Source organism: Lichtheimia ornata, assembly GCF_029851405.1.
Source record: "Lichtheimia ornata isolate CBS 291.66 chromosome Unknown scaffold00152, whole genome shotgun sequence".
NCBI lineage: Eukaryota > Fungi > Mucoromycota > Mucoromycetes > Mucorales > Lichtheimiaceae > Lichtheimia > Lichtheimia ornata.
Window position 1 is genome coordinate 1 of NW_026695471.1, and position 13118 is coordinate 13118.

At 44.1% G+C, this 13118-nt stretch overlaps 4 protein-coding genes across 4 annotated transcripts; 2 read left to right on the forward strand and 2 right to left on the reverse strand.

Annotated features, from left to right (window-relative positions):
• Nucleotides 1-4057: 4057 nt before the first annotated feature.
• Nucleotides 4058-5570, forward strand: O0I10_012737 (uncharacterized protein; the record flags this gene model as incomplete). Its single annotated transcript, XM_058492625.1, has 7 exons — nt 4058-4207; nt 4276-4335; nt 4386-4431; nt 4496-4729; nt 4787-5066; nt 5128-5429; nt 5488-5570. The coding sequence occupies 7 exons, from the start codon at nt 4058-4060 to the stop codon at nt 5568-5570; spliced, it is 1155 nt and encodes a 384-aa protein (XP_058336602.1).
• Nucleotides 5571-5586: 16 nt separating this feature from the next.
• On the reverse strand, nt 5587-8579 carry O0I10_012738 (uncharacterized protein; the record flags this gene model as incomplete). Its single annotated transcript, XM_058492626.1, has 2 exons — nt 5587-7249; nt 7318-8579. 2 exons carry the CDS (start codon nt 8577-8579, stop codon nt 5587-5589), a joined length of 2925 nt encoding a protein of 974 aa, XP_058336603.1.
• A 361-nt stretch (nt 8580-8940) lies between these two features.
• Nucleotides 8941-10752, forward strand: O0I10_012739 (uncharacterized protein; the record flags this gene model as incomplete). Its single annotated transcript, XM_058492627.1, has 8 exons — nt 8941-9287; nt 9357-9496; nt 9559-9700; nt 9756-9912; nt 9977-10024; nt 10088-10198; nt 10257-10496; nt 10564-10752. The coding sequence occupies 8 exons, from the start codon at nt 8941-8943 to the stop codon at nt 10750-10752; spliced, it is 1374 nt and encodes a 457-aa protein (XP_058336604.1).
• A 220-nt stretch (nt 10753-10972) lies between these two features.
• On the reverse strand, nt 10973-13089 carry O0I10_012740 (uncharacterized protein; the record flags this gene model as incomplete). The annotated part of the gene is made up of 2 exons (XM_058492628.1): nt 10973-12708; nt 12771-13089. 2 exons carry the CDS (start codon nt 13087-13089, stop codon nt 10973-10975), a joined length of 2055 nt encoding a protein of 684 aa, XP_058336605.1.
• Nucleotides 13090-13118: the final 29 nt, after the last annotated feature.

The window sequence follows — 13118 nt, forward strand, 5'->3', positions numbered from 1 at the left end:
TTTATGCCATATGAAATAGATTCTGTCTAGAGCAACTACCCCCAGTGCTATATGAAGAGTGGTCTTTGTTCATTGTCAAGTAGGTGGACCCTGACAGAGCCAAAGACGCAGAGGGACGTGTTTGTGTACCTGGGTTAAAAAGTTTGGACTTCAGGGACCATGCATGACAGATACGCAACCCTCATTTTCAGGTCTTACATTGGCAGCTAATAGCCACTTTTGTGCATTCCCAACTTTTGTGCATTCTATTGTAGGTGGATGATTCTCCTGCTCTAGACATTCATTTCCGTGATTAAAGTAGGTTGATCCGAGCTGATTTGGTTGAGTTACGCTCACACAAGATTACACCGGTTGAGCTACATCGAGCGTGCTTTATGTCCAGAGTGATGTAATCTCTCTTTGACCGCAGCTCAGTCAAATCAGCTTGGATCAACCTACTTTAATCATGGAAATGAATGTCTAGTGCAGGGGCATCGTTCCCATGCAGTGGATCTCGCAACAATGATGATTGGATAAAAGTGGCCGTTAGCTAGCAATACATGCCTGTTCCTAGATGATCCATAAAGTAATTATACATTGACCTTTCATTCATGCAAACTGTTGACGATCTTTATTGACTGCCTTTTGCTCGCAATCTGCATACAAGCCAGCGTTCATAATCAGTACAAAAAAACACAAAGACAAAAGGGGATGTATCGTGCAAAGGAAAACGAGCGTACCAAGGTAGTAGCAAAAAGCAAAGACTTCAAGGTGTGAAACCTTACAGACAACAGCGACAGGAAACAATAAATGGATACTACATTTTACAAAGATGATTGCTTAGCTACACCATCAGAGAGATAACGACAAACGACATGCGTACGTGCAAAGAGTAGATATACGATCGAAACTTGAGGCCAATCCTAGGCCAGCGACAATGATACAAAATTGGGGAAAGAGGATTCCTGTTGTTTATTGTTCGAGTTACTTAGCTATTTATATAGGATAGGGGATGCTAAGGTGACAATACACATGTATTTGGGTTATACAGACATAGTCTGCTACTTTACCACAAAACGTAGCTGTGTTACACAACACGACCCTCTCCATCTTTTGCTCTGCCAGAGTCCACCTACTTGACAATGAACAAAGACCACTCTTCATATAGCATCACGCTTACAAACATAAAGGTGCCTGTATCTCCAAACTTTACAATGAAACGTGGGGTTTTTATTGGAACAATGGGCTCGGCTTGGCCAACAGCACCTTGTGTGAAAGTTTCACGTTCAATGTCGCAAACAGCCCAAAATATTTTTTGGTCGTCGTCGTCGAAGAGGTCGACCCCCAGATCCAGTTTGGCTGGTAGCGACATTGCGAAATCTGGGAATGGCCACGATGAACTTCATACTTTGACACAAGATCGCTTTGACTCAGCCGAGCAGCTTGTTCTCTTAAAGAGCCCATACTTCATTGTAAAGTTTTGAGATATGGCTGTCTTTATGTTTTTACTATGTTGTAAGCGTGATGCTATATGAAAAGTGGTCATTGTTCATTGTGAAGTAGCTTGACCCTGATATAGCCGGAGATGCAGAGGGACTTCTTTGTGTAACACAGCTACTTTGCATGACTGGAAGGATTGATGGATTATACTTTATGGTCTATCCATAATAGTCCATATGGCGCGCGCTATCAGCCAATTCCTCACAATCAGCATTGTTGCAAAATCCACTGCATGGGAATGATTCTCCTGCTCCAGCCGAGCATTTCCATCATTCAAGTTTCTTGATCCGAGCCGATTTGGGTGAGCTACGCTGGAACAGCAAACATGAAAATTAATGAATCGCAGGGTCTGCGAATGTCTCCGTCTTTCAAACTTTTGGACGCTCGCATTCTAAAGTTTCAAATGAAACGTGAAGTTTTTATTAGAAAAACTTGATCAACATGCTCGAGAGCACCCTTCTGACCAAATTTCCAAGTTGGAGGTGGGCAACTTCGAGGCGGCGGGCCGTCCGCTCTTTTGTTCCCGTTATCCACCATTTGGACCGCCCCCGCATTTTGAATCTTCACAATGAAGCCTCCGGTTTTTAATTGAATGAAGGTGATCAGCATGTTTCAGCGAACCTTCTGACAAAGTTACAAGTTCGAAATGGAGAATCCCAAGGTAATACGTACTATTTCGATAAATGATGAATCCGGCGCTGTCCGGCTTTCCGACCTCCATAGTAAATCCCACATTGCACCCTCCCATTCAATATTTTCAAATGGAATATGAGGTATTTATTAGATCAACAGGATCAGCATGCCCAAGAGCATCTTGTGTGAAAGTTTGAGGTGCGAGAGGGGCAATCTCATAATCAAGGATTGATGTACAGTGTTCATGCATTGATACAAGAGGTGTCCGCCTATTTAATTTCCACTTCTTCCACTCTCACCTTTCTCCCTCTTCCTCCCATTCCCAACTGTTGCCCCATTCAAATATACAACTACCACCTGCGAACGATTGTCCTGCTTCAACACATCATGTCAATCCCACAGCTGTCTTGATCCGATTGTCTTTGACTGAATGGCAAGTCCATGGCGTGTGCAGCCCACTACAACACCCGCGTTTCTTGACACATCACCTTCTCTTGTACAATCGTCGACCACAACCATTCGTAAGAGCAGCTGCCATTAGCAAACTCTTTACTGCATTGCGTCAAACAGCGTTCACAGCCATGTCATTCTATTACAACACACGCTCTATTGCACATCCACAACCAATCGTAACAGCAGATAGCCATGGTATCTAAGTCGCGTGATTTACGTACAGCAACTTGCTTTGATACATACAGATAACAATGGATGATGCCATATCAGCTATCAAGTTCGCCGCAATACAAGCAATCCTTCATCTGGATGAGCAGCGATGGAAACTGACCACGAAAGAGAGAGAGATCAACAGTAGGATGGAAATGGAAGAATGCAGCGATCACACGGCTTTTTTCAACGAACGTATTGTATTTGCAATGGTTATGGATGGGTGGATGCAATCAAGTGCAGTGATGATGGATCATGGAACGTTGTTTTGGTTACTTGACGCGTCGTCAATATGAATGATGGATCGTGTCGCATGGATACGGCTGAGGATGAGGATGATGGATTGGATGGAATTGATGGTGTTTTACAGCCATGGATGGCATTGTGATACTCAAGTCATACACCAATGAGCGAACCAAGTCTCAATGCATGACCAAGACATAGGTGCATAATGGACCAGGTACATGCTATTCATAAGCAACAGGAAGAATTCAATCAACAGCTCGTTCACCATCAGCTCCATGTAGGCTCTCTTATGAAACCTCCAAGTGCATCAGGCAGTAAGTCGTTGTGATCAACATGACCACGTACCACGTACGCTACTTTACGCTATCCTTGTTCAGCTATCAACGGCTTACGAGAAGCGACATGTCACTAGCAGTAACTCGATCAAGATGAGGGATGAGGATGGGAGTGCCAAGGCTTTGGATATGAAGAGTATCTGTGGATGGTGGCAAGTAAACCGGATGAGCCTTCTACCGGGGCCGTATCACATGAGGTAAGAGTTGACAAGGGATCTACGTGCGAAGATGAGGTATTTTCAGGATGCTTGTGTTAACATTAACATGTACACGTTAGACTCCTTCCCACACGGCTGGATGACGACATGAAGAGTTGGCTTCACTTTATCAACATTTTATACTGATGAGGACACAACAATTATAGTAGCATCCTATTGTGATTCATTTTTCAATACATTCGCGTCAAACTTCAAAGTATGAGACATTCCATGTGTATGCAAATGGATGAAGGGTTAGAGGATAAAGAGTAGTACGAGCGAGGCTTATGCCGCGGCTCCCCACACGAATATTCCCCGCGCCAGTACGACCTCGCTGTGGGAAAATCGCCTTTTTTTCACAAATGGAGAATTTTCCTATGATGTGTAGTTGTGTTAGGTAATCCGCGCGCGCTCAACGTTAAACAAGTACAGAATTTATAAAAAAGCACCCTATTTGTTACAGGGTTTGTTGTTGTTGTTGTCTTGACCACACCACCGCTTTAGATGCAAATCGTTTCTTCGTTGATCCTTGTAACAGCAGCAGCAGCTGGGCTGCTTATGACTCCTGTCAATGCTTGCGAACCTTACAAAAAGCATACCATCAAGGCAAAAGGCATTGAAGCTTCCTTTATTGAATATGGTGCCACCATCACTGTAAGATAACCACGATAATGATGATAATCATCATGCATGCTTAACTTTGGTTGATCCTTTGTACATAGAATCTATGGGTCAATGACAAGGATGGTGTTCCAAGAGACATTGTCCTCGGTTGGGATGATGTACGTGTATACCACAAACCAAACAAACATAAAATTGATCCACTTTATAGACCAAACAATACAATCTTCAAGCTGGTTTGCCCGGGTTTTTGGGAGGTACTATATCTATCACACGTAAAATGGTGGAAACCATGGCACTGATCCTATGTAATAATATTAGCTGTCGTGGGTCGCTATGCCAACCGTATTGCCAATGGCACCTTTACTATTGATGGGACCGAGTACCATACACCTTTGAATGAGAACAATATCACAACCTTGCATGGTGGCGATATGGGATTCAATCGATTGAATTGGACCTTGGTGGATAAGGGCAAGCAGGATATTACTTTTGGATTGACTTCGGCTAATGGGGATGAGGGATTCCCAGGCACCGTGGATGTGCGTGTAAAGTGTAAGAGTATAATATAGTACGTAAAAAGAGAAATCTTGGTGCTCATCAACATGATAGACTCCGTAAATGACAACCAAGAATGGCATATTGATTATCAAGGCACCACGGACAAGGAAACCATCATGATGTTGTCGCAACATACCTATTGGAATTTGGATGCATTTACTACATCGGACACGGTCGATGATCACGTCTTGTGGATCCCTGCTGACAAGTATGTCAAGACCGATGGATCATTGATCCCCACGGGTGAATTGGTTGAGGTGGATGGTACTGCCTTGGATTTCCAAAAAGAGAAACCTATTGGACGTGATCTCAAGGAAGCCAAGGAATGTGGGTAAGTAGTAATTGTTAAGCGTTTATATACACAACGTTGCCTGACACAAGAACTATCTTAGCTTTGATTGTGTGGGCTATGACAATTGCTTTATTTTGTCCGATCCCAATAAGGAAGAGTATCAATTGAAAGCATATGCTCCCAGCACAGGCATTCAATTAGCTATCAAGACCGATCAACCTGCTTTCCAATTTTATTCATGTGGTGGTTTGGATGGCACTTTGCCCATTAAAAAGACTCAAGGTCCAGAGGGAAGCAAGAAACATGCCCACCGCCGACGACAGGATCAAAAATACGTTCCTCAATATGGATGCTTTGTCCTGGAGACTGAAGAATACATTGATGGCATCAACAATCCCCAATGTAAGTTCTTTAGTGTTTTCATTGACATGTGTAGTTTACTGATCCAACATGATGATAGGGGGCAAGGAACATATGGGATTGCTTAAGCCTGGAGAAGAGTACACCCAACATGCCGAATATCATTTTAGCATCCATCATTAAGCGATAACAGTAATATTTATAAAGCAGCAATATTAACATTAGTAGTAGTACAAGTATTATCATTTGAATCCATGGGTTGTTGTTGTTGTTGGAGGAGGAGGAGGATAGCTTGAGCGGTGTCGAAAATGTGATCCAAAGAGATAGATGACCAGCGGGCTGTGGCCTGCACATGACCCAACTCATGTTCCAATGCACGTTGCAAAGTGACAGGAATACCATAAAGAACAAAGGTAAGCTGATCAATGCCGTATTGAAAGAGCGAAGCTAATTTAAGTAATTGTACAAGTACGATGTCAAGTGATGTGTTGTTGAGTAGTAGTAGTGTCGTTGATATCCAATGCGATCGCATATCATTCGACCATGATGATGTATGAGAGCTATGATTCACGTCTTGAACCGATGCAGCAGCCAAACGTGGTCTATCGCTTGGATGTATTTCCCAAGTCCCAGCACGCAAGTGTTCAATGACATGTTGTGCGTCCGTATACCAAATGATAGCATAAATCCATAGACGAGCCGTTGTGACGGCATGGACGAGGTCTGTCATTAAAGTGGCTTCGAAAGAAGAGGTGGCGGGTAATGAACAACAAGGGATGTTGGCCAAGTGACGGCCAAAGAAGCGTGTGCGACGTTGTTGATCATAAGCGCAATGTTCACGAAGAAAGAATTGTACAGTGCTCGAGTTGAGTAATCCACAAAAGAACTCTGCTGATAAATCGGTCTCAGGAGAAAGCGTAAAATACATGCATTGATTCGTGACACAAAGCTGTTGCCGATCTACAAAGAACCGTTGTCGTGGTTGAGATTTTGTAAAATAGCCACAATTGATAGGATGCACGATTTTGACAGCGACATCCGTACCACATTGATTGTAATGACACCATGTGACTTTACGTTCTTCTCGTGTAGGCTGCAATGCGACGCGTGCTGCTTGCAAGTACTCGTACAATCGTGCATCATCAGGATGATCCTTCAGGGTATCTGCTCCATCCTTATCCACCAGGAGTAGTGAATAATTGGCATCGGGTGCATAAAAGGGTGCATAGGCTTCAGCAGGTGATGTTTCCTTTCGTGCGAGACGTTGTGGATCGCGTACATGCCAAAAGGTACTTTCAGGATCATTGGTACCACCACCAGCAGCAGCCGCCTTGCCACTCCAATAAAAAGCAGGTCGCAACCAACGTGAACAACAATCAGGACCAAAATAATCACGAGCCCATTGCGTACGCACCACGAGAGCATAAACAGGATGTGTATTGGGTCCACGATGAAAGACAAGAGGTGCACCAGGACCATCGCATAAACGGGAGAGTGAATGTGTCAAGTGAGCAAGTTCACCCGTCAATGAAGTGGAAGGTGAAAGAAACGCAAAGGATGCATTGGGTGAATTTTGGATACGAGAGCGATCATGTGTTGGTGTATACTTGTAGGCAATGTCACTGGAGGGTGATTGTTGTTGTTGCTGTGGATTGAATGTCGTATAAGCGGCAAGGATGTCTTGGAGTGTAGCACGACGTGCTGTGTGGCGTAAAAATAGCGTATGCGTGTTCAAATTGGGAGGACGTGTGCCACGCATGCGAAGGCGAAATATCAAAGAGTCTGTTTGTACACGTGGCCACACCTTGTAAGGTTCCAGTTGAAAGAGTTGTAACAATTCACAATGTTCCCATATCCAAGCACTATATATAAAAGTTCCCCATGTCAATCAATCCATGATCATTGCATTGTCATCATCATCATTATTTACCGTAAATGACGAGCAAACTCGAGCACCAACCATTGACTTGGGGTGATCAAGCATAGTTCACCATCATGTGGATCACATCGCTGTAAACAAATCCACATAAAGTACACGTAAGCTTGTACACCACGACCACCAAGGATACGTGTATCGTATAATGCTGGATCAGGGTCTGTGATACGCCCCGTCTTTCGAATCATGTAAGGTGGATTGGTGACGATATAGTCAAATACAAGTTTGCCCGAATGTAGTCGTTGCAACTCACACTGTTCCCAAGGATCATCTCCCACACGAGGTGTCAAACGTAAAGTGTCGCTGCAAAACAAATGGAGCCGATGGACACGTAGGGTGTGGATGGTGTCAGGGGACAATTGGCATAGACGTCGATAAAGTGGTAAAAGATGTACCAATATATTGAGCTTGGCTAATCTCAGCGCCACAGGATCCAATTCGACGCCCCAAATATTAGCAGGAATGTCTGTGCACAAGATGTGTTGGAGTGCTACAGCATTGTCCCACGTGGCACCACCACCACCACCACCACCACCATCCAACTGATACTGCTGCTGCTGTTGTAGCTGCGTCACCCACCGTGTCAAAAACTCGCATAGAAAAGCACCCATTCCCATACATGGATCCAGTACGCGAGGCACGTGTTTTTTGTTATTGTTGACAAGGCATTGTGCCCACATGAATCGGACTACACTTTGTGGCGTGTAAAACTGGCCATGGTCTTTTTGTTGCTGTGGAGGTGCTTCGTTGGTATAGAAACGTGCAAAGATGGTATCCACGCATTTCAATAATCGCTCGGATTGTACGCCTAATTCATTCAATCGATATCGAATGTCCTTGGCGAGTGAACGTCGAAATAAAGTGTCGTGATGTAAAAGAGGATCATCATCCGCCATCTGGTCATGTGGATCAAAGATGGCCATGTAGGCAGCAAAGGCAGGTTTGTTGTTGTTGTCATTATGCAATAAATCATCGGCAACTGCTTCAACAAAGGCAACATACGTTGTCACCAATCCACGCATACGCCGAGTTTCTTCATCGCCTTGTTGTACCAATGCATCATTGATTCTAGCAAGCACGTCGCCTAGCATGGCCACAACATCTTTGACTACATCCTCCACCTCATTCATATGAACAAAAGGACGTTTACGGTCATTGGATGATGATGATGGGATAGGTGATGCTGGTGATGCTGCTCGGTTTAATAATGACAGTTGTTGTTCTTGCTCAGGTAGTTTGCATTGCTGCTGGTCCATGCTGATCTTTCATGATTTCCGAGATCACTCGCTTCAAAGGGAAATGGTCGTAATGTTGGAGGAGAAGGGAGTGGGCGTGGTTGTTGTTGTATCAAGTAAACGAGCGTTTGGGATGGAACAAGGGTTTCTTGAAAGTATTTGTGGGCACGGACAATGAAAAAAAAAGCTGTGTTTGGACGCATTAGAGTATGGGATGGGTGTGGGTTGATAGGGTGTCGTCGTCGATGTCGGGATCCTCATCATTGTCGTGCAACCATCTCTCTCTCTTCCTCGCACAAATTTCAACACGCGCGCGTTGTGCACTAGTCAACTGCTCTCTTTTCTCTCTCTCTCTCTCCCTTTACACAAACACTCACACACTATGACACACAAAAGGAAGTCGGCAGCAGCTAAACGAAGACAAGACAACCTTGCTCAACCCGATCAGTCATTGTCATCGTCGTCGTCTTCTACACAACAGCAACAACAAGAACAACAACCTGTTTTATTGGCAGCGGATAAGACCGGCAAGAAATGGCGCAACATGGCCATCCGTACATTTACAACACTGCTCATGATTGGAGCTTTCTTTTTCGTCTTGGCGTCTGGCTATGTTTGGTCTATAGTGGCTGTTATGGGTATCACTATTGTCGTCTATCGTGAAGTCATCCAAATTGCCCAAGTACCCGCCAAGGAAAAGAGTGTACGTTGGTTCAAGACCATGAGTTGGTAAGTCGTCTTCGTAAAAGGATATTACACAATAGCGTTTATGCAAACCATGATGATGATGATCCTTAGGTACTTTTTGATTACCACCGAGTATTTCCTTTATGGTGAATCCATCATTTACTACTTTACGGAGATTGTCATGGTCGACCGATTCCTGCTTCCTTTTGCAACCCATCATCGATTCATCAGCTTTATGCTTTATGTTCTCGGTAAGAAATGGACAAAGAGGCATGAGCGTTATTTATTCTTATTCATTGCTATGTTGGCATAGGATTTGTCTTTTTTGTGGCCAATCTCAAAAAGGGACAGTATTCGTTTCAAATGGCACAATTCTGTTACACCCATATGGCTTTACTTTTGATTGTCGTTCAAAGTCACTTTATTGTCGAGAACATCTTGGAAGGCTTGATCTGGTAAGCAATGCACAGGAAATGAAATGGATGGCTGGCTCATGATGAGTGATACAAGGTTTGTCATGCCCGCTGCTCTGGTGATTTGCAATGATATCTTCGCCTATGTTTGTGGTTTCTTTTGGGGAAGAACCCCATTGATCCAGTTGAGCCCGAAAAAAACAGTCGAAGGCTTTGTGGGTGGCTTCCTTTGTACACTTGTCCTTGGATTCATTGTAAGTTGGCTATTCATTGTTGTACGTAATTCATTTAAACTCATGATGGCCCATGCTTTGTTAGATTACTACCATTTTGATGCAATTCAATTACCTCATTTGTCCCGTTCAGGTACTTTTCTGCCGCATCCAAAAACACGATTTTCATCTTCAGCTGATACAATGCCATATGTAGGATTTGGGCGCATCGGCATGGTCTCATGTTACTTGTGAACCCAAGAACCCCGTGTTTACAGCTGTTCCTTGGGAATTACCTTCCAATGTTGCATGGTTATTGAAATTGATTGTAAGTCGTCGTCGTCTTTTTAACATCATCCTATTATACTTACCACCCCCCTTCATAGTTCCAACGTGACATTACTCAAGTACCCATTGCCCCTGTACAACTCCATGCCATTGTGATGGCTTGCTTTGCTTCGCTTATTGCTCCCTTTGGTGGTTTCTTTGCCAGTGCTGTGAAGCGTGCATTCAAAATCAAGGATTTCGGACATAGTATCCCAGGCCATGGTGGCATGACTGATCGCATGGATTGTCAATTCCTTATGGGTCTGTTTGCTCACATGTACCACCAAAGTTTCATCAAGGTAAATGACACTACTCTAGGTTTCCTCATGCAAAAGAAAAACGGGATGTAACTGATGACTGTGTTAGACATACAATGTCTCTGTGGGTTCCATCTTGGCATTGACCATCAATAACTTGACGCCTCGTGAACAAGTGGAACTTTTGGAACGACTTCAAACCTACTTGTCCAATCAAGAAATTCTGGACTCGGCCATGATCGCAGCCAGCAACATTGGTGATATCATTTCAAAGGCTCAACGAAATCTCACATTGTGAAGAAGAAGAAAATAATACTTGCCCCATCCCATCCGCATGCACACACACACACAAACACATCATATTTTACATAGAACCCCACTTTTTTTCTCTCTCTAGCTTGAGCTTCGTAATATCATCTTTCTTTTTTTCCTACTAGTAGCGATTCATTAGGGTGTACGTACAATACCTCATTCAATAGCACACACACGATTATATATATATACAAAAGGATCTTTTATCACGTGCAATTTCTGCAATACCATTCTTCTACTTGATCACTTTCTGCTACGCCTACGCAAGTACCATGATACCAGACACCGCACTTGTCACATGCAATCATGAATGTACCGTAATCCACCGTTGGGTTCTCACATATACAATGCACAATTTCACCACTAGCATCCGGTGGCATAATATCAACAGGAGCCGTTCCAGTAGGAGTAGTCGTCGTCGTCGTAATAGGATCAGTGATCTGAATCGTTTCAGACTCATATGCAGGCGTGGATGACGATGAAGAAGAAGGCCGTGCCTGTGGTGGAGAGGATGAAGATTGTGCATTGGGTGTAGAAGGAGCAGAGGTATCTTCCGGTGGCTTGATCTTGAAACGGATCTTTGGTGTATTGAGTGAAGTAGGTGTGCTTTCAGCGGTTGAAGGCGTCGTTGTTGTTGCGGGTGCATCATTGTTGTTGGACAAATTAAGTGTCAATTTGGGTAATTTCTTTTTCGTTGACGATGAGGAGGAGGATTGTTTTTGTTTTTGTTGTTGTTGTTGTGATGATGATGGCTCATGTCCTGCTGAAAGTGATGCCAATGAAATGGGTGTAAGTGTACTCGTGGAGGTGGTGGCAGCGGCCGCTGTGGATGTGGCGGGTGTGGTAGTAGTAGCGGTAGTAGTAGTAGTGGGTGTAGTAGAGGTAGTAGGAGTAGTAGCCATTGTTGTAGTAGCCGTTGTTGTCGTTGTCGTTGTTGTTACAGGAGGTGAAGATCCTAACTCTTCGACGTTTGATTGTTTACGATTATACTGTCCACCAGCCAAACTTGCCAACATGGATCCTGATGATGATCGAGAAGGTTGCTCCTTTCCATTGGAGGAAGAAGAAGAAGGTTGTGATTGTTGTTGAGATGATGATTGTGTTGATGTTGCAGGTTGAGTATTAGTTGTTGTTGTTGATGCTACATCGACCAATAAATTGGGAGCCGATAACTTGGATACCAGGGTGGGTGGGGCGACACGATGAAGTAATTCAGCCAATACGCCGGTGGGTGAAGAAAACATGGTGTTGCCAGGTGCTGCTTCATTTTGTGTCATGCGTCTGAACATGGCATGGTTACCAATAAGCTCATCACGTGCTTTACGCTTCAACAATGGATTCTCCTTGTCGGTCAATGATCCTACTGCATTCTTCATTGGAATCGTGCTCAACGCTGTACGTCGTCGTTTCTTGTCACCATTACGTCCTTCATTCGTTGGTGTCGATTGACGCTCATTCTCTTCATCCAAAGTCAATGATAATGCACCTCCACTTCCTTCTGCTGCCGATGCTGCAAGTGCTGATTCTTCAAAAGGCACCACATGTGTAAAGGGATTATCGATCGCTCTTTTCCTACTGCGTACAATGATAGGAGCGGGTGCACCCGATGTGGATATAGGTGGTTGTTGTTGTTGTTGAGATGCTGTTGCTGCTGCTGTAGGTGGTGCTGGTGTTGGTGCTGCAAGGACTGAAGTTGGACCTGTGGTGGGTTGTGGTGGCTCGTCTTGCTTGTTGATGGATGTAGGGAATGGTGGGAAATAAGATGGCACATACTCGGGCAAGTCATTGTTGATGGGTATGGGTGAAGTAACAGGTTGTTGTTCCTCTTCTTCTTCTTCTTCTTCATCATCGCTGCTATCTTGATCATATAACCTTTCTTCATCATCGGTGTATTCATACACAAGGACATCCTGATGTTGATTCCTTCCATTCTTCACCACAGCTAATGAATCCTCATTATCATCATGCTCCTCCACTTTTCCATCCTCATCGTATCATACATACCATCCAATGTACGTCCAGGATCTGATTGCTCTGACCAACTTGGTGCTAAGGCTTTGCCCTCATCATCCAACCAATCTCGTAAGCTGTCCACAGTCAAGCCGAGTTCGTCAAGACCATCCACAACATCCCATGCATTGCTGGTGCCTCTTCCGGCAAGTTGAGCATACGCCATCGAAGTGCTGGCAAGCAGCTGAAGATATTGACTCAAGACATCAGTCAAAATGTTGGTAGGATCCGCGTGTGCCGAATCAAAGCCTGCTGATTGTAGAATCTGCAACGCCGTGGTTCGCAATAGAGCATTGCAGAATTTGTCCGTCATGAAGCGTTTTGATATGAAATATGAGAGAT